The 19,191-nt window shown below is 42.5% G+C and overlaps 1 protein-coding gene across 7 annotated transcripts in view; it reads left to right on the top strand.

The window, feature by feature from the left end:
* Nucleotides 1-19,191, top strand: part of CABCOCO1 (ciliary associated calcium binding coiled-coil 1) — a 127,229-nt gene that overhangs the window by 33,131 nt on the left and 74,907 nt on the right. For all 7 annotated transcript variants that reach the window (XR_009463037.1, XM_059729858.1, XM_019496702.2 and 4 more), the window contains 2 exons: nucleotides 4,361-4,505; nucleotides 16,808-16,880. Coding sequence is in view for 6 of the 7 variants with exons in the window: in XM_059729858.1 (XP_059585841.1) it covers nucleotides 4,361-4,505; nucleotides 16,808-16,880 (218 nt within the window). In the remaining variant the exon portion in view is untranslated. The remainder of the gene's footprint in view (nucleotides 1-4,360; nucleotides 4,506-16,807; nucleotides 16,881-19,191) is intronic.

The raw sequence follows: 19,191 nt of genomic DNA on the forward strand, positions 1-19,191 counted from the left end.
GTTATTCGGTGGTGGGGAGGGGTGGTGACGCTCTTCGCCTCCAAATTTTCCACCCCCTGGGGGTCCCTGTGAGCTAGATGCCATGGCTCCATGGGCTGGATTTAGCCTGTGGGATGGGGTTTGAGCACTCTTACTTTAGGGGGAGAACATGGAATGAGGTATATCTAGTGATATATCTCCTGTTTATTCTCCTCTTTGGCATCTAAACTCATTATTTTGAAGAAGCCAGAGAATACATTTCTGAGGCTAGGAACAGATGTACCTGGACAACAGATGTGCCTGTGTCGCCCTGAAATGGACATGTCTCAGGATTGGTGTGTACACACATTGTCCTTTTAACCAGGGTTTGGTGAGCGGCTGAATGCACTGCCACTTTTTCTGCCATTGATTCAAAAATGCAGTCCTGGGTTAACCATTCAAATGCATTTTTTAGTGTTCAGATTTTAGCAGCTAATTTATGTAAAAAAATCATTTTTCTGGACATGCTACAGCCCATGGCAGATCAGGACTTTCCTTACTTTGGGTTGCCACAGGCTGTACTATGTCCAGGTACCTGGACTGAGAGCAATGAGCCTCTGTTTCCTTGCTTGGGAGAAGGAAGCGGTTATATTTAAAGATAGAGAGGACATAAACTGGATGAAGTGATGAAGGAGGGGCAATGTTGGACAAGGAGTATGGAGAGGCATAAAAACTGAAGTGGGGTTGACAGGGTAGAAAGAAAAACTGGGACTGGGAAACTGGAGTTGAGGTGGTGACTAGCTGACAAGAAGACAGGAACTGGGAGCTTGGTGGAGATGGGGACTCATAACCCAGGAATCTGCTGTTGGGTAGGCAAGGAGACTAGGATTGAGAGCTAGGGAGTGAGAAAACGGTGAAGCACCCAAATTATAGAGATTGTCATTGTGTGATTTTTTTTTTTAATGTGTTTCCTTTACAAAGAACTAAAGGTCAGAATCAGCAGAGAATTAAAGCAATAAGGGAAACGAGTCTGTTATTATACCAGTAATAAATATTCACATTTTGATCTCTGGATTCCCGATAGCTTAAATGAACAAATAATTAAAGTATTATTATTATTATTATTGTTGTTGTTGTTGTTATTAAATAATTTTAAAGTGCATACTTGTGGTGGTGAATACATTTCATATAAATAATAATAATTGTGATTTAGCCTCTTTTTTATAAAACTAAAGTTTGAGGGACTGCAGAAGAGATTATGAAACATTCATCATGTTTCTTTTTGCCGTTCTAGTCTTTGCAAATTACAGTGTATGCCCAGTATGTGTATTTTAGTATCAAAATACACAATAACTTACATTGGCTTGCAACAAGCATTAAATTCCAGTGCTGCAAATTTCAGGGAGCATCTTCTTTGCACCCCTCTGCTCCCATGGCAGACAGGTTCCCATATTCATGCTGGATAGCTACACTGCCTCCTGCCCCACAAAAACTCTGAGTCACCCAGAGAAGTGCATTAGGCAGGGGGGATTCTCCCACAGCTGAACTTGTCCAAGTACAGGAAGGGTCCAGCTGCAGGAGAATGCAGCAAGATCTTCACAGGGCTTCCTGACAGCTCGGCACTGGGTGGACTACCAAGGAGTCAGGGCTGTCCCTCCCTCCTTCCTTCCAACAGGAAGGGAGGAAGAGTAGAGCATTGGAAGGTACTGGGGGTCCTCAGGAGCATACAGCTATTCAAATTTTCCCAGGAAAAGAGAGATCTTTGTTATTGGAAGTATTCTCATTTTTTCCTGGAAGATCCTGTTGTAACCTTTGCATAGCCTTGGGTATGTACAGACATTTGATGAGGTTAGATTGAGTTAAAAATGGCCACCCGGTCTAAGGTAAGTCAGGATGGGGAGAGACTAGTGGGGGAGAGGGCTTGGGAGGATTGAGTGGGCAAGCAGGTTCTGGGGGGAGAACAGGAGGGCTATTGGGGTCCATGGGGAGGATCAAGTGTCTGGCAGGGTCCACAGAGGGGACTGAGGAGGCTGGTGGGATTCATGAGGGGAATCAGAGGGGGGCAGGCAGAGTACACAGGAGGGATTATGGGGGTTGAGGAGAAAGTGGGGTCTGCAGGAGTATTGGGGGGCAAATGGGGTCCACACGGGTTGTTGTTGGAATCTAGGAGAGTTTGGCAGGATCAGGGGTTTGTAGGGTCTACAAGGGGCTTGGGGGATGGGGGGAGTTCTCTTCCCCACCCCTTGGGACCAGAGGCTATTTTTAGCTTCCCAACCCCCCCCCCCAACAAACAATTCCTCTTGGGAAACCAGTTCCCTGCACCCCACCCTTCTCCCCACCCTTCCACCCTGACTTACTCCTCAGCTCCTGGCACCAGTGACTGCTGGTACAAATGACTCCAGAAGCGGCTTGTGGCATTTGGGGTGGGGGGAGGAGGGCAGGCTGTCTGGTCTGGCATTGGGGGGAGAGGCCAGGGGCCTAAAAATAGCCTGGTGCTGGGGGGTGGAGCTAAGAAAAGTGCAGCTTTATGGCTGGGGCCAGCAGTTGGGTTTCCCAGCCCTAGGGGTGTGCTAGGAACTGTACAGAAGTTCAATTAGATTGGTCTCACCGCATCCAGTCTAAGTTACACTACTCTGAGGTACATTTAACTTAGATTGGGTTGGTCAGTTTTTTAGACTGATCCAACTGTCCTGAACTTATGTTTAGTTCACACTTAGGTCCACCTAACTAAGGGTCTAAGTGTAAGGCCTGCACCAGGGTGAACCAAGTTAGATCGGGTGGCCATTTTTAATACCAACTAACCTCCCCAAACATCTGTATGTACCCATAATGACAGAATAGGGGATGCCTTCATAGCTGTCACTTCTGTTTCCTTAATCCTCTGGTTATTAATTCAAGTGTAGGTATAGTATGGAAGTAATATTCATTTTCTATTGTATACAATCTTAAGAATTTAAGGAAAACTAGAGTTGTGAGGAAGAAAAACAGACTTCAAAATTGGGTCCCAAAAGTAATTTCTGAAACATAATGTTCTCCAGTTTGCATCCATGTAGCTCATTTTACTTGAAGAGCCTAATCCTAATTGATAATGAGTGAAAGAGAAGGAAATCAAATCCCCAATTTGTTCATGGGCAAGGAATTTCTTGAGAGCAAGTAATATGAAACTTTTTTTCTATGCTTTATATCCTCCACAAACTAGATAGCTGCTATGCTGGTAAATAATGTCTCTATCCAATTCTCTTTGAAGTTTGAGGAAACCTGAATACTATATTATTATACACAGTGTGCACCAAGGATTGTAAAAGTTAAAAGTAACTCAAAGAAATGTACTGGTTGAATGAAAAAGGAAAAACTTTGAAATACTTCCTTAGAATAAGATGATCTCTACCTTTCACTACCTCCTGTGTTTTCATTTGCTGTCCTAATATTCAGTTAGTTCTTTCAAATCTATTATCCAATGAGAGAATTCCTTCTAACTTGTTGTTAATGCCTGCTCTGTAACTGAAGACTTGCCTTATCCAAGAGAGCCATATCCTGATATACAGATTTAGTTGATCTAGTTTTTCATATTATTGATTTCTGTCCCCAGTAACCAAAATTAATAAAAATACCACCAGATGCATCAATTGAAAGAACTTATCCAGGCTTCCACAACAAAAGATATTTCTCATTTCAACATTTATTTCCACAATCACATGCTTCCAAAATTCAGACATGTAGGAGAAAGATCTGTTACACTATGGCATGTCTTAAATGACCAAAGGAGAATTTTTCAAATGGCATACCTAACATTCTTATATGATTTAGGTGCCCAACCTTCCTTTGTGTCATTGTAAACCTCCACTAATTTGATAAGATTAATAAAAGTTTAACTTGGTCTCTATGTTGACTTTTTTACTTCAAGTATAAAGTAAAATTATAATCAAGAAGGATAATTTGTAAATATGTCTAAACAATGAATACACAATTGTATATGATTCTTCTATTTCTTATTTATGTTACAAAGGGGTGTATCAAAGGAATAGAGTACATGAGCAGGAACAGATACATTTTTAAGATATACATATGTATATAGTCTGCATCTAGAATTAGAATCCAACCCTGACTTTCTGTGTATTTAATTATGTAAGATATTTGAATAAGTAAGAGATCAACTCAGAGATTTGAATACATCACTGCTCTTATCCTTACAGTGATTACTGATCATTTTGTAAATGTGAACGCTAATGTTTGAGGTAAAAATAATGGCAAGAAGCAATAATGTTTGTCCAGGAGGTTTTTTTATATTCTACATGGCTTCAAATAGAACTTTTCAAGCCTTGAAAAGTCTTACAACATAATATGCCAAAAAAAACTATCACATTTTTGTTTAGTTTTCTTTTTCTTCTGGATTGCTTTGTAGACAAACATATGACAGTAGAAGACAACGTAAAAGAGCTTGGGAGAACAATGGTTGGAATAGGAGAACCTCATTCAGGAAAAAGTGGTGACTTAGATTTCTTCAGTGTTGATCAAGCCAAGGCTGTAATCAGTTACTTGAAAATCAGGTATTTTTTTTTCCAATTTCAGTTATGTTTGTATTCTTACAATAACATTAAGGGATCTGTCAGTAAAATGAGGTGAAGTGATTTCATTAGACATGTTTGTACTTTGCCACAATCTCCTACACACAAAATGTAAAAAGGGAAAAGAAAAAAAAAACAACCTGAAAAAACTGAAGATCGGGATTCAAATGACAGAAACTAAGGAATTCAGATTTGGATTAACACTCTCTCAGTTCATAGTGCTTGGAAGGTTACCTGTTTTGTTTCTTAGGGCCTTGTTACATGTTGTACTTTGAGTTGCTCAGATGTTGATCAGTGTTAGTGCTAGCTTGAGTTTGGGCAGTTGCACCTTAAGGCTAAAAGGCACCTCTCTGACTGTCCCTGACCTGCATAGCTGTGACTTGCGACTAAAAAGCTGACAAGCAAGGGTCTGACTAGGAGCTACAGTTGTGTGTTTCCACTACAGAGCTAGTGAATCAGGAGAGGCATCTATTTCTGCTCTAGGGGGGGGATGTTGGGGGGGGGGTGTGGGGAGAGATGGGTTGCGGGTAGCAACATGCAGCTAGGAGGCAGAGGGATGGATAATGGGCTGGGGATGGATAATGAAAACAGGAGGTGGAAAGGAAGTTGGGGTAGGGGAAGAGTGGTGAAATGAAAAGTCAGCCACTGAAGGATAAAATAAAGAGAAGTTTAGAAAAATAATTAAAAAAAAATAGAGGAAGTAAATTTAAAGGATATCTTATGTTTTAATAAATCTCACGAGGGTGCTTCCAATCCTAAACTTCTGTGAATCTGTGTAAATTAGGATTTGGGATAGAGGTATAGGGGTGCTCGTAATGCTTTCCAGGGTGGTTGAGAGGTGGGAGCAGTGAGGGAAGTTACTTTTGGGGGAGCCACTGCCTCTGCCCTGGCAAGGAAGCCCCAGCTTATGGGGACCCAATCAAGCCATTTACCTTGTTCTCTCTTCCCCCTTGCCCCCTAGAACCCACTCCTGGACCTGTGACCTGGCTAACTGGCATGTGCTTTGCAGGCTGTTTGCAAGGGATTGCACCCCTGGGGGTGGGAAGGAGAACCCACCCCTAGAGGCAGGAGGGAGAAGTTGGCTTGGTGCCAGACCTGCCCCCAGCAGTAGAGTTCAAGGAGTGAAAAGTTTGTCCACACAGAACAAGAGGGTGGGTGAGGGAACACTGCATCTCGGTATGCTGGGGGACAGCAACTTGAGTGGCTCATCTCTGAGGAGTGGCAACACATTGATGGAATATGAGCTGGGTAATACAGGTCAGAGATAAACCTGCCTTGGAGTGGCACCATTTTAAGCCACCTAAAGAGTCCTTAAAACTAGTTTCAGGTGTTAATGTGTGGGCAATCCAGGGGTTAAGAGCTCAAGGAGCCACCTAAAATTAATGTGTAACATTACACATTACACATTAATGTTACACATTAATTTTACGTGTAAAGTATATTACTGGATAATATAGCAGAAAGTTTTCATTCTTTTTTTGTGAGTGAAAGAGAGTGAGATGGAGAGTGGAGAGTAGAAAGTAATGTTAATGAGTCCATTAAAAAATATAATAGTGTAGAACCCAGTCTGGCAAGATACTAAAACACATACAAAACCTTTAAGCATTTGAGTGCCCCTGTTGCCCTGAGTAAACTTCTCAGGTGCTTGAAGTCACACACTTAAGTCCTCAGGTTCAAGGATATAAGAAATAAATGCTACTCATGAAAATGATGAATTTTGAAGTTATAGGAAGTGCAGTGTTTTTATGGGATAGTCCCATGAATGGATGAAGAAAATGAGTAACACTTTATGTAAAATGGCATTCTGGACAGTAGCAGCATGTTACTTTTCCCAAGCAACCTATACAATGTATCCATCGCTGGCAAAAGAGAAGGGAATATAGTCAGTAGTATCTTTTTATATATAATAGGAAACAAATATAAGTTAGAGCTGGCCTAGCTTTCACCCCTGTGCAAGGGGATGAAAAGGCAGAAAGCACTGTGCCATATCACTGCCATAACTCTGGTGTCAGCACATGATAGATATCATTCTCCCCACAGCTGCTGTATCCACCCACTTTTGGAAGGGGTGGGAGATATTAGAGAGTAGAACTATGCGAAATTTCACTGGCTGTTTTGTTTTGATGCTGTTTCAAGTCGTTTTGAGCTCAAAACAGCAAAATCAAAATGAAGGGCTTCAAAACAGCCTCAAAATGAAATGAGGGCAATCAAAATGTTTTGAAAGTTTCAAAACATTTCAAGTTTCGAAGCTGAAGCTGGGAAGGGAAACAGGCAAGGAGAGGGAGGGGGAAGAGCAGGGAAGGACTGCTCTAATATTGACTGTGTAGCTGGCCAGTGATTGTGATCCTTCCCCAAGGTCCCTTCCAATCTTAGTGCTTTGAGGGAGGGATAGAAAAAACAGCATAAAAAGCAGCATTGTTTGAACTCAGCAGCTTTCTGCCTTGGAGTCAGTTACTGAGCTGTCTTCCAGAAGCTGAGCAGCTTTAGATATCAAAGGTTACCATTCATTTCCTACTTGCTAACCTAGTAAGTGAGATTCAGCAATACCTTTTGCTTTAGTTTCTATACTCTTATTATTATATTCATTGATTGATTCCTTTAAATGTATTCCTCCCCAAAAATCCTTTTTGTTTAGTCTATTTTGATTCTTTTCAAATCTGTGCTTTCTCTTACAGTGTGCTTTCCATACACTGTGCAGGGTAGCACAGCATACTTATATTGCATATTATATAGGAAAACACATACATAAATTTAAATATTTTATTATATTTATTACATAAATACATATATACAAACATACATACATACATTACAAAAATACACATACATACATTTATCTACATATATTACATTAATCAGATAGATAACATTACAGAAGAAGAAAGATTTTCTAGCACACGAAGGCAAAGACAAGACACTATGAAACACACCACGAAGCATGCTGGAAAGGCAGCTAGCAAGCCTTCAGGGAGGGGTGTAAGAGGGAGTGGAGGGAGAGCTTTAAGTTCCCCTTGCCCCCAAACAGAGATTCAGCCTCTTTACTACAACAAGCAGGCATGAGGCTTTCCATTAGTTGTACAGGCAGCAAGGAGAGGGGAGCAATGCCAGTGCCACTGCCTGTGTCTGAGTCTGCATCTCCTGCAAGAGCACCAGCCATAACCCCCCCATCACCATCATGACAACAAGCAACACCAGCAGCATGACAGTCTCCTCCACCTCCATTTCACTTTCAATGCTGAGCCTTTCAGTGTCAGAGGAAGAGCTGGATCTGGATCCAAGTGCCATACCAAAGGAAAGTCTGGGGAACAAGAGGGAATCAACTGAGTTTGTGCTCCACACCCCTCAAGTTCCCTTAGAGCCAGGTCTCCTTCCCCAGAAGGCACTTCAGAAGAGGCTGAGATAGAGGGTGTGGAGGCAAGTGGCTCAGCTGAGTCCACTCCTCCTGCTGCTGTGTCTCTGCCTGCTGAGGGGGCAACTGCAGCATCCACACATACACCCGCACCCCAGAAGACAGTGGGTAGTGTGGTCTGGGATCATTTTGAGCTGGCAGATGATTCCGCATGTGCTGTCTGCCTGCATTGCTGAGCCAAAACCAGCCGGGGCAAGGGAACACAGCACATGAGCACCATGGGGATGCTGATGGATCTCTGCAGGCACCACCCCCTTACTCTTGCTCTTCAGCCTGAAACCAGTGGGAGTGTGCCTAAAGAGAAGTCCCCCACTTTCTCCAAAGCCCCTGTTCCCCCAAAGCAGAGGGAGACCACCCTGGAACAACGGGGGAAAGGCGGACAGAAAGGGGGGCACGTTGCAAGGGCGAGCAAGATCACCCAGAGCATTGGGGAGATGCTTGCAGTGGATGGCCAGCCCTTCTCCTTAGTTGAGCAGCCAGGGTTCAGGCAGCTCATGGCACTTGTGGCCCCATCATACCAAGAGCCTGCATGTACCCCCACATGATAGTGGTGTCCACCCTGTATGAGGCATGCAGGGAGTACTTGAGGGAGGAGATGCTCAAGGCAGCTGGTTTTACATTTCACCTCGGACATCTGGAGTAGCCAGGGTGGAGATCATGCATACATCTCCCTCACAGGTCACTGGTGCAACCAGTCAGGCTGTTGGTGGGCTCTCGTTCAAGTTGAGGTGATAGATGAGTCCCACATGGCAGCAGAGATCATGGGGGCCATGAACCACTTTGTGCAAGGATGGCTTGTTGGGCAGGGAGAGCTCACCCGTGGGTTCATGGTCACCAACAATGGGGCCAATATGTTCAAGGCGGTCCATGATGCCAACTTGGTTGGTATCCGCTGTGTGGCACACAAGTTCCACTTCATTGTCAGGGATGCCTTGGAAAGGGACAGGGCTGCTGGTAATGGCACCAGCACCATTAGCAAGCTCATTTTGAAATGCAGGAAGGTGGCAGGCTACTTCCACTGCAGCATCAAGGGGGCCAAGATGCTGTGGGACAAACAGACAGAGCTGAGCATCCCACAGCACAAAATCATGCAGGATGTGGAGACTCAGTGGAACTCCACATACCTGATACTCAAGAGGCTGGTGGAGCAACAGAAGGCCATCCATGAGATGGCCTTGCTTGGGGAGATTAGGATCAGTGGCCGCCTTAACAGAGATGAGTGGGATACCATCTCCCAGATGTTGGTGGGCTTCAAGCCCTTCCTTGAGGCCACCAAGACCCTCAGTGCTGGCGATGCCCTCCTTAGCCAGGTGATCCATGTAGTGAGGGAACTTGAGAACCAAATGGAGGAGTTCCAAGGGATCAATGTTCCTCGCTGGGGCAAGCCACTGTCACCAGACTTGCAGGCACTGGTGAGGTGGCTGAAGGAGGGCATCAGGAAATGGCTTGATCCCTTGTGGTTCAGTATAGTACATATGCTGGCCATGATGTATGACCCAAGGATGAAGGGCAGCATATGCAGCAGCCAAAGTCTGAATCAGTCGATGGAGGTGCTAGTGAAGAGAGTCAGAGAGGCAGAACAGAAGAGGTGAGGGGACGTGGAAGAGGGGGTCCACTATCCTATGCCAACACATCATCCACCAGCCAGTCTCCTTCTCCACCACAGGTGTTGCGAATGTGAGCCAAGGGCATGGCTTCCATGGTGGGGTCCAGAGGCACCAGACCCCACCATTAGGCAGGTAGTTCTTAGGCCTTGGTGGCTGCCTATCTCACTGAGGACGTGGAGCCCCTGGTGTGTGACCCCTTAGCCTACTGGGCAAGCCACAGTCAGATGTGGCCGGATCTGGCCACGATAGCCTGGGTACACCTGTCCTGTCCAACCACCAGTGTTCCAAGTGAGAGGATGTTCAGCATTGCTGGTGATATAGTGACACCCCACTGCACCTCCTTGGACCCTGGTTTGGTGGAGCAGCTGGTGTTCCTGAAGGTGAACCTCCTGCTGCTGGGGTTCTCCAAGGTCCAGTTGCAGACGGAGTGAATTCCACCCTCCTCACTTCATCTGCACCTATTTCCTTTTTTCATTTTTTTAAACCCATTTAATGCCCTGCTCTCAGAGCTGGAGGGACCACTCACTGCATCACCAGCTGGCAGAGAAAGAATATGTCCCTGCTGAGCTTCCGTACCAGTATGAACTTGGAGGTATGGGCTGGGGCTATGGGGACAGAGAAGGCCCCAGGTCCTGGGCATGACCACTAAAACTGCACTCTGCCAGGGTTGGGAGGCTTGATTGGACTACTGGTGGCACAGCATCCCCAGGAAATTCTAGAACCAAGGATCCCTCTGGTGAAAGGTGGGTAGGAGGCGCCATATCCTCCAGCTACCGTACACACACACACACACACACACACACACACACACACACAGAGTCCTGGCTGGGGAAAGCCCAGACCCATCACATCTTTGACAGGCCTGAGGCTTGCTGGTTGCAGTGGAGTTGTGAGGCTCCAGGTGAGCTCAGCTTAGCTACCTGGGATGCCAGCTTTCCAATTGAAAAACCCTTTGTCAGGCTGAGGAAGCACCAGCAGTTGGTGTGTGTACTGTTCCTGGATGGAAGGAATAGTAAAGAAGCCAGAGGTTGCCATGCAATGCAGGCAAGAAAGCCAGTCAATGAAAATGGAAATGGAGGCATTGGGGGGTCAGGGACAGGCTGGGGTGGGGCGGGAGGGAGGGGGATATAGCAGTGCATATAAAGGTGGAGATGTACATGGGGAGTCAGATGTCTGGCAGGTTGTAGTGTGTCAGAATTCCAATGTCTATATTGGATCCATGAGTTTCTGTATCTACTGCCTAGGAGGCTGATGAAGTGAAGTTCATAGGCTCATCTATGAAAAGTGGTTTTGCTATGGTTTTGCTCTGGTTTTGCTATGGACACAAGTTTTGCTTGTCAGCAGCTTGAGGTGCAGTTTCCCAGAAACCCCTGCACCTATCTCCTTGAATGTTGGCAGGCTTCATGCCTTCAGAAAGGTCTACCATCCCTGCTGTGTAGCGACAAAGTTATAGGCAGTTTTGTGCTTCCACATTATAGCCTGTAGGCAAAATGGCGAAACAGTATTGAAATGCCAAAACAGTTTCAATTAAATGAAATGAAACTCGAAATGAAACACTGTCCTGTCGAAACAGCAAAACAGAAGTCAAAATGAAATCGTGCTGTCTTGCACAGCCATAGTAGAGCGTAACTTCTCAATATATTGGGTACAACACTATATGACAGGTGTAATGGCAAAAGAGACTGCTTCTGGTACACACAAGTATGCAGTCCCTGTGCTTTGGGCTAGGACCTCATGTAATGATGTAGCCCTAAATGGAGCTAATGGGGAATTTGGTAGCTAATTTTTAAATTTTAATTTATTTTGGTCCAAACTGTCAACCTGTCAAAGATTTTTGCAGAAAAACATAGTAGTTTCAACTTTTTGGAGTAGTTGTTCCAGGAAGAAATTATTGCTTAAAATGAAAATGAAACAGACATGTGCAAAAGCAGCCAGCAATGTAGTGGTCATGGCACACATCTGATTTTAGCAAGGGAATTGCACCTGGGTTTCTCCCATTTGATGTGTGCGCCCTCTACTCCTAGGTAAACTGGCTAAACAGAAGTTCTTATTTTTCATGGAAAACTTTACAAGATTTCAGATTCATCCTGACATTATATGGGAAAATATTTGGAATTGTCAATATAAGTATGCAGCTGGGTGCCCAGGGCATAAAGGCAGCGTTGACTTCTGGTTTCCTATGTGATTGTGATTATGGCTGTGCGACTGCTGGCAGGAAGATAGGATTTTTTGCCCTTCCTCCCCCCACCTCCCAAATTGGTACCCAGGGTGGTTGTCCCATTTGCCCTACCCTAGTTATACCACTGTTTGAAATAACAAACAATTTCCTGCCTAGCTCTAGCCCTAAACCTGCAAGGTTCCTTGGCTTTTATTGTGTCTTGTTCACCTTTTTTTGCTTTGTTATTCCTTTCCAGAGGTTTCACATGAGAGTTAAATGTGTTAGGGTGACAATATTTAGATTTTCAGGGAGCATTGAATCTGCAGCTGAATACAAGGCTTTAACCTGTGGCCTAGCAGAGCTGCTGACCACAAAGCAGAATGATAGTTAAGCCAGCCATCTGCTTATGCTAAGTAACCATCTTAACTGTGTCAACCATTTTCTAAGAAAAAGAAGAAAGTGAGTCTGTGTAGGTCTGTGTGCTCTGAACCAGCTACAGGAAGCAACAAGATAAGATACAAGGGTCTGAGGAATGTGGAAGTTGGTACAACATGAGACAGAAAAACAGATTGGAATGTGAAAAACAACATGTAATTGGTAACAGAATCTGAGATGAACATATGAGAAAAGGTGAACAGTGATTGGTGAAGAAGCCTCCAGAAGCTTCCATGTTTTAGTCAAATTTTGCACATTGACCGAAGAAGAGAAGTCAAGATCTTAGACATGCGCTTATAGCAAAAAGACATGTAAATGAGTAAAATGCATAGGACATTCCATGCTAATGAAGCAAACAGTAAACAGAGGCGGAGCTTAAGATGGGAGGAGAAATGGGTGGAACATAGGACAGACAGAGGTAGAATGAATGGTAATGAGCATAAACCAAAGTGTATAAATGTGGGAAAAACTATTGTTCGTTGCTGCTCCCCATGTTCATAGACTGGGTGTCTGTGAGGGAGCTCGCCCGAAGCTGTCTCCATTCTGAATAAAGCTGTTGTGAGCAATGTGTGCTGGAGTTTGCTCCCTGACTGCTCTGGCTAATGAGCAATTGGACCATCGTCTCCCTAGTCGTTGGGTGCCGCATGGAGTTGGGGTCTAACAAAATGTTCTTTGTATGAAAGATCACAATGGGTCTTGGGTAACCATATATTCATACTGATGAGGTCTATGAAGTAAATCTTGTGCAGATGTTAGTGTAGATTACAAACCCATTCCTACTTCATTTGAAATCCCAGAATCAGTGAGAATCGGCTCAGGTCACACAAATTTATCAACAGAATATTCATCTGGCTATCAAGCCTGCTCAAAAGTTTAAAATCTTCTGAAATGGCTGAGTATGCACATGTACTACAGGTGCCTATACATACTGAAGCACATAGCATAGAATAGTTATAAAATCTATTACTTCAGCAAATAATATAATTTCTTTTAAATTATATTGTAACACTCTAGTTTTGTCAAGGCTATTTTCAAAAACATAACTGATTTTTATTACATTTTAATTAATTCAGTATTATAGGATTTTTCTATTTTTCTTTCACTTGATTGATGTTAAATAATAGGGTTATGGGGGTTTTTTCCTTACTCAAAATAATATGCCATGTTTCAGTTCAGATTAAATTTTTACAGTTGAGCTTTAACCCATGAGATTTATAATGGAAATGGGGACAAATGCTTAACTATATTGGTGCAAACTGTGCAGCAGCTATAATGACACCTTCAAGTTTGGTGAAAGGTGACAGTTATCATCTTTTTCATCTTGTCTCCCTGGGCAAACACACATCAACATATCTCTTGACATTTTCTTTCAGAAAAGAGTTGAGCTATGAAAATATGTCAGTGTTAATTACTTTCAGATTCCTACATGACATCATATAAGGTTTTTAAACACTTGCTTACATGAGTAAAGATATTTCCGTGCAATTGTTAGTAATAACAGGCACAAACATATCACTGTTGTTAACAATAGAAACAAGGAAAAAGCATGTTAATGTGCATGTTGGGGGGGGGGGACCTACAGAACTGTTTGAGGATTAATACTGATGTTCTACAGTCTATATGATTTGATTTAAAGACCATTAAATGGAGAATATCTTTTCTTACTGTAGAATTAAGGGTGCCAGGTTAAACATAGCTCTGGTAAAGAATGGATTCCGAGCTGCCAAAAGTAATCATTTATGTTTATAGGAATTTAATAAAATGATCTCTACATAGAACATAATCCTCAACAGAATTCCATAAAGGGTTTGCAGTTATAAAAAGAGGAATTGATTTCAGAGTGTTGTCAGTCTGGCTTCTTTCCCAGCTATTTTAATAAATAAAATAAGACTTAAAACTTATTTTTACTAATGAGTCAAAAATTAGTAATCATTTCTTAAATATCTGTAATGCTCTCAACATATTTTTTGTAATATTTTAGTCAAGATCATTACAGAAGACAAAAAGTATGTACATTTGTGTATTTTTAGTAACTTGTCTGAGTTGCAGATAAGTGATGAAGGCTGTATAAACAGTGAAATTATATCTTAAACTGCAACATAGTAGACATTTTTGCTGATGATTTATAATTAAAATGTACTTCAAATGAATGGATACTGTAGATCAGAGGTTCCCAAACTTTTTCTTATTGGGTACCCCTTTCCAGATTTATGAGCTGCCCATGTACCCCTACCAACATACATTTTATATTTAACCCCTTAAATGCAATTATTATTATAATTAAAATTAAATTCACCACTACACAATTTCTTCACCCCCAGAAATGTTCTGCATACCCCCAGGGGTACATCTACCATAGCTGCAGCCAGGGAGCAGAGGGAAGGGGCCAGCTCTGCCATGGAGTAGAAAGCCCTGCCCAGCCCAGAGAGCATGTTGGGATGCTGGGGAAGTCTGCTTTAATTTAAATCAGGAAGGGGTCTGGGACAGACATTGTATAAACCAGTTTGACCCAAATCAGTTATGTCTGATGCTAGATTCAAACAGGTTCATCTCAAACCAGTTTCATCCATTTTCAAACTGGTTTATGTGCACTGAACATCTGTTCTGTTACAGGTTTAAACCAGTTTCTGATCACTTAAACGAGTTTATGTGTAATGTTTGTCCCTAGTTGAGGTGATCTTTAGCAAGTAGTCATATCATAATGTTGATTATTTCCTGCTCTAACCTTTCAGTAAAACATGCAATGATTTTCTGGCTCTTCCAGTATTTAAAAAACCTTATTATTGCATTCTTATGCAGTGGAACAATTCTCTGCTTTCTACAATGTTATGAAAGAACATGTAACTCAGTTTACATTTTTTCTTTCTTCCTCTAAATCACAAGCCATAGCTTTTAAAAAAGAACTTTTTTTATTCTGGGAATCCAAAATTTTTTTTTAAGGACCTTCTTGTGAGCCATGACCATGTCAGTGCATATTTGCAGGCCCAACTTCTCATGGCAGTAGTATGTGCTGAACACTCCATGTCAGAGCTCCCTCCCTCTACCTCAACCCTGTTGATACAGGGACAGTTCCTATTTCTCTTCTTGCATAACTCATACTGCTAGCAATGAAAAGATATAGTTGTGAAAGCAAATTAAAATTGAATATACCAAATATGTAACTATATGGATCTATTTCTAAAATATCTGTTTCTAGGGGTCTCATAATAAGTTATTACCTTTTTTTTTCCACATTGTTAAGAAGTGTTTATAAAATAATGTTTGTTTTGCTAGCATTAAAATGTTATGCGCCCCCCCCCCCACTTCCCCCATAGGGTCAACTACTTTAAAAGAGATCTCTGTGATGAAAACTAAGTTTTTCACACATTTGTAGTATCTAGCTTACGGTTTAACTTACTTTTGACCATATTCACAAAAGTTAAGCATTTTTTTTAAAGATGTTGGCACTGTGAAAAACATATTTACATTTTTTGCTTATTATCTTAAGAATGTATACTTAATTGATACTCCATACATAAACTGATATTTGTTTACCTAGTAGATAATTGGGGCTGGACAGAAATTTTGATTTTGTTCTATTTTTTATTGAAATTGCTAATTAAACAGAATAAAATACCTTCTACCAATGTCTTAGTGAATGCAAACACACTGCATAGTGTGGAAGGGAAGACAGAGCTGTATAGGAGTCTACACATTAGTGCTTTGAAGGTGATGGAGTGAGTGTTTGTTTCAAAATCAAGTAAGAAAGGACCAGAGCCATTTTGAGTGTTTTTTCATGGTTCCATTTTTTTGTAGTCAGGCATGGAGTAGTTGGGAATCAGTGGTGGCATATGCTACAGGAATGGTCAAACAGGATGAATATGGGTATACATCCAAAGTTACCATTAAAAATGGCATCATGTGCTCCCATCTTTGTTTTCTGTTGAGGGTCAGTAAATTTTCAAACATGTTCGGTGTACTGGCAACCCAGCTTGAAAGTTGAAAGTTGAGTTGGCTTCATTTTCTTGTTATGCTCTCTCTTCAGTAGTGAAGAAAATGTGGGTCACATTATTCCCTGGTAATAATTGCCTCGGGAGTCATTTTTCAGGACACAATATTAAGTTTGCTAAAACTCAGTTTTACAATGACATCTAGTCTAGCCCCTTGCTCAAGGTTAGATCATCCCTCATTAAACCATCCCAGTCAAATGCATGTCTGACCTGCCCTTGAGAATTTCCAGGGATGGAGATTCCACAAGTTCTCTAGGTAGCCTCTTCTAATGTTTGACCACCCTCGTGGTCAGATAGGAGATAGGAAAATCTTTCTAAATTTATTCTGCTGTAGTTTGAGGCAATTGCTCCTAATCCTGCCCCCTGCAGCCACAAAGAAAAAGCTATTTTCATCCTCCATGTAATCACCCTTCAGGTATTTGAAGACTGTTGTCAAACCCTACCTAAGTCTTCTCTTTTCCAGACTAAATAACCTAGTTCTTTCAGCCTTTCCTCATAAGTCGTGTTTCCCAGGCCTCTAATGTGAATGCTTTAAATGTATTATGTGAAATGCTTTAATAACTGAAACTTAACTTCTTTTAATACTGGGGTTTCTTTCTCTTGGAAAAATGTTACTTGCAACTGAAACAGTTTTTTATCATGCTTCCATTCTAAGTGCTAGAGCTACATTTTCTTCTGTTTTTCAGCTTATTACAACACTATAAACTATATGAGTATCTCTTCCACAGTCCCAGGGAAGAACTTGTGATAGGGGATGAGGTAAGTAATTTATATGGATGAAGTTGATTAAGCAGAATTATTTACTACATGGTCCATGGCATCTATTTTTTATAACTCAAAGCAATTTCATGTCAACATTGTTCTACTAAAAAATAGTGATAACTTTTATCAAAATGAGGTGAAGATTAAAAAAAAGTGTATATTTTTTTTCTTGGTTAGGATGGTTGTTAGGTCAAAAAATATTTTATATACTGACATAAGGTGATGTGAACAATTTTCACTAAATAATATTATAATCATTTATCAAAATCATAAAGGTGCCAGAAGTTCTCGAAGATCCATGCCAGGGGCTAAGCATCATAGCTCAGCCTCTGGCACAGATCTTCAAGAACTCCTGGTGCTCTGGTGAAGTGCCTGAAGATTGGAAGAAGGCCAATGTCATGCCTATCTTCAAGAAAGGGAGGAAAGTGGATCTGTCAAACTACAGGCCCATCAGCCTGACCTCTATCTCAGGGAAGGTCTTTGATAATCTTTTCTAAGAGAACGTTCTTGACAGACTAGCCGATGGCAACATCCTGAGGGATAGCCAGCACAGGATTGTTGCTGGTAGGTCTTGCTTGACCAATCTTATTTCCTTTTATGACCAGGTGACCATCACCTGGACAAGGGAGAAGAGACTGATGTCATATATCTTGACTTTAAAAAAGCCTTCTATCTGGTATCCCATGATCACCTCTTAGCAAAACTGGCCAACTGCAGCCTCGGCTTCACCACGATCTGGGGAATTTGGCTCCGTGGTTGGACCCAGAGGGTGGTGGTTGACAGAAGTCAATTGTCATGGTGTGCTGTAACCAGTGGGGTCCCTCAAAGCTCTGTTCTTGGGCCTATACTGTTCAACATCTTCATTAATAATATGGACATTGGTGTCAGAAGTGAACTGGCCAAGTTCGCCAATGACACCAAACTTTGGGGTAAAGCGTCCACACCTGAGGACAGGAGGGCAATCCAGGCTGACCTTGACAGGCTCAGGAAATGGGTGGACAAGAACCTGATGGTGTTTAACACCAAAAAATGCAAGGTTCTCCACCTTCGGAAGAAAAACCTGCAGCATGCTTATAGGCTTGGCAGTGCTACACTGGCTAGCACTACGGACGAAAGGGACTGGGGGGTCATGATTGACCACAAGATGAACATGAGCCATGAATGTGATGCTGCAGCTAGTAAAGTGAGCAAAACACTGGCTTGCATCCATAGATGCTTCTCAAGCAAATCCCGGGACATCATTCTCCCTTTGTACTCGGCCTTGGTGAGTCCGCAGCTGGAGTACTGCATCCAGTTTTGGGCTCCACAAGTCAAAAAGGGTGTGGAGAAGCTTGAGAGAGTGCAGAGGAGAGCCACATGCATGATCAGAGGTCAGGAAAACAGACCTTATGATGAGAGGCTGAGAGCTATGGGACTCTTCAGCCTGGAAAAGTGCAGGCTCAGGGGTGATCTGGCTGCGGCCTATAAGTTTATAAGGGCTGCTTACCATGATCTGGGGGAATGTCTGTTCACCAGAGCACCCCAAGGGGTGATAAGGTCTAATAGTTATAAACTACTGCAAGACCGTTTCAGGCTAGACATAAGGAAGAACTTCTTTACTGTCTGAGCCCCCTGTGCGGGCCGGGAGCGGTCCGAGGCTTTCGGGGGTGGGCTGTGGCCAGCAGCCCTGGCACGTGGGTCGGGGAATGCAGGCCGGCGGACTAGAATTAGGCACGGATGCGTAGCAGTTGATTAAAGGTTATTTTACTTACACCGTAGATGGTCGCGGTGCAGGCAGGAGAAAACTTTGCTTAAGTTGCAGTTACAAAATTCATACGAACAAGACCTGTAGAAAAACTCAAGCCTCTTGAAATAACTCAGAAAGAGCTCTGGATACACACAGACACGAAGTTTGCTAGGCTCCATGGAACGAAAGCGCGCAGGGAAGGGTACATCGAGCAATTAGGCGGCAACGGGGAGAGATTCTTAGTAGTTTCTATTAATACCTTGTTTTCACGTACTGCCACGTTTCTAATATATTAAGCCACTGGGGCTATGTTGAATTTCTGCCAAAAAAAATACACTTTTTCATATTTTAAGTTTTTATTAAGTTGTTGAAGAAGGAAGTTAAAATTTTAACTTTGACATAATCCTCTGTAGAAATAGTTCCTTTTGACTGGTTTGGAAAAAATAATTTTGAATAACCATTATTTCTCTGGTATTTTGGGAACTGTACATTGAACATGTGTAGTTGACAACCAGGCTACCAGTCGGTCCGAGATTTACGTAGAAGTCCACTAGGTGATCATGGACTCCTCGCCGGAATTCT

The sequence above is a fragment of the Alligator mississippiensis genome, chromosome 6, assembly GCF_030867095.1.
Source record: "Alligator mississippiensis isolate rAllMis1 chromosome 6, rAllMis1, whole genome shotgun sequence".
Classification (NCBI taxonomy): domain Eukaryota; kingdom Metazoa; phylum Chordata; order Crocodylia; family Alligatoridae; genus Alligator; species Alligator mississippiensis.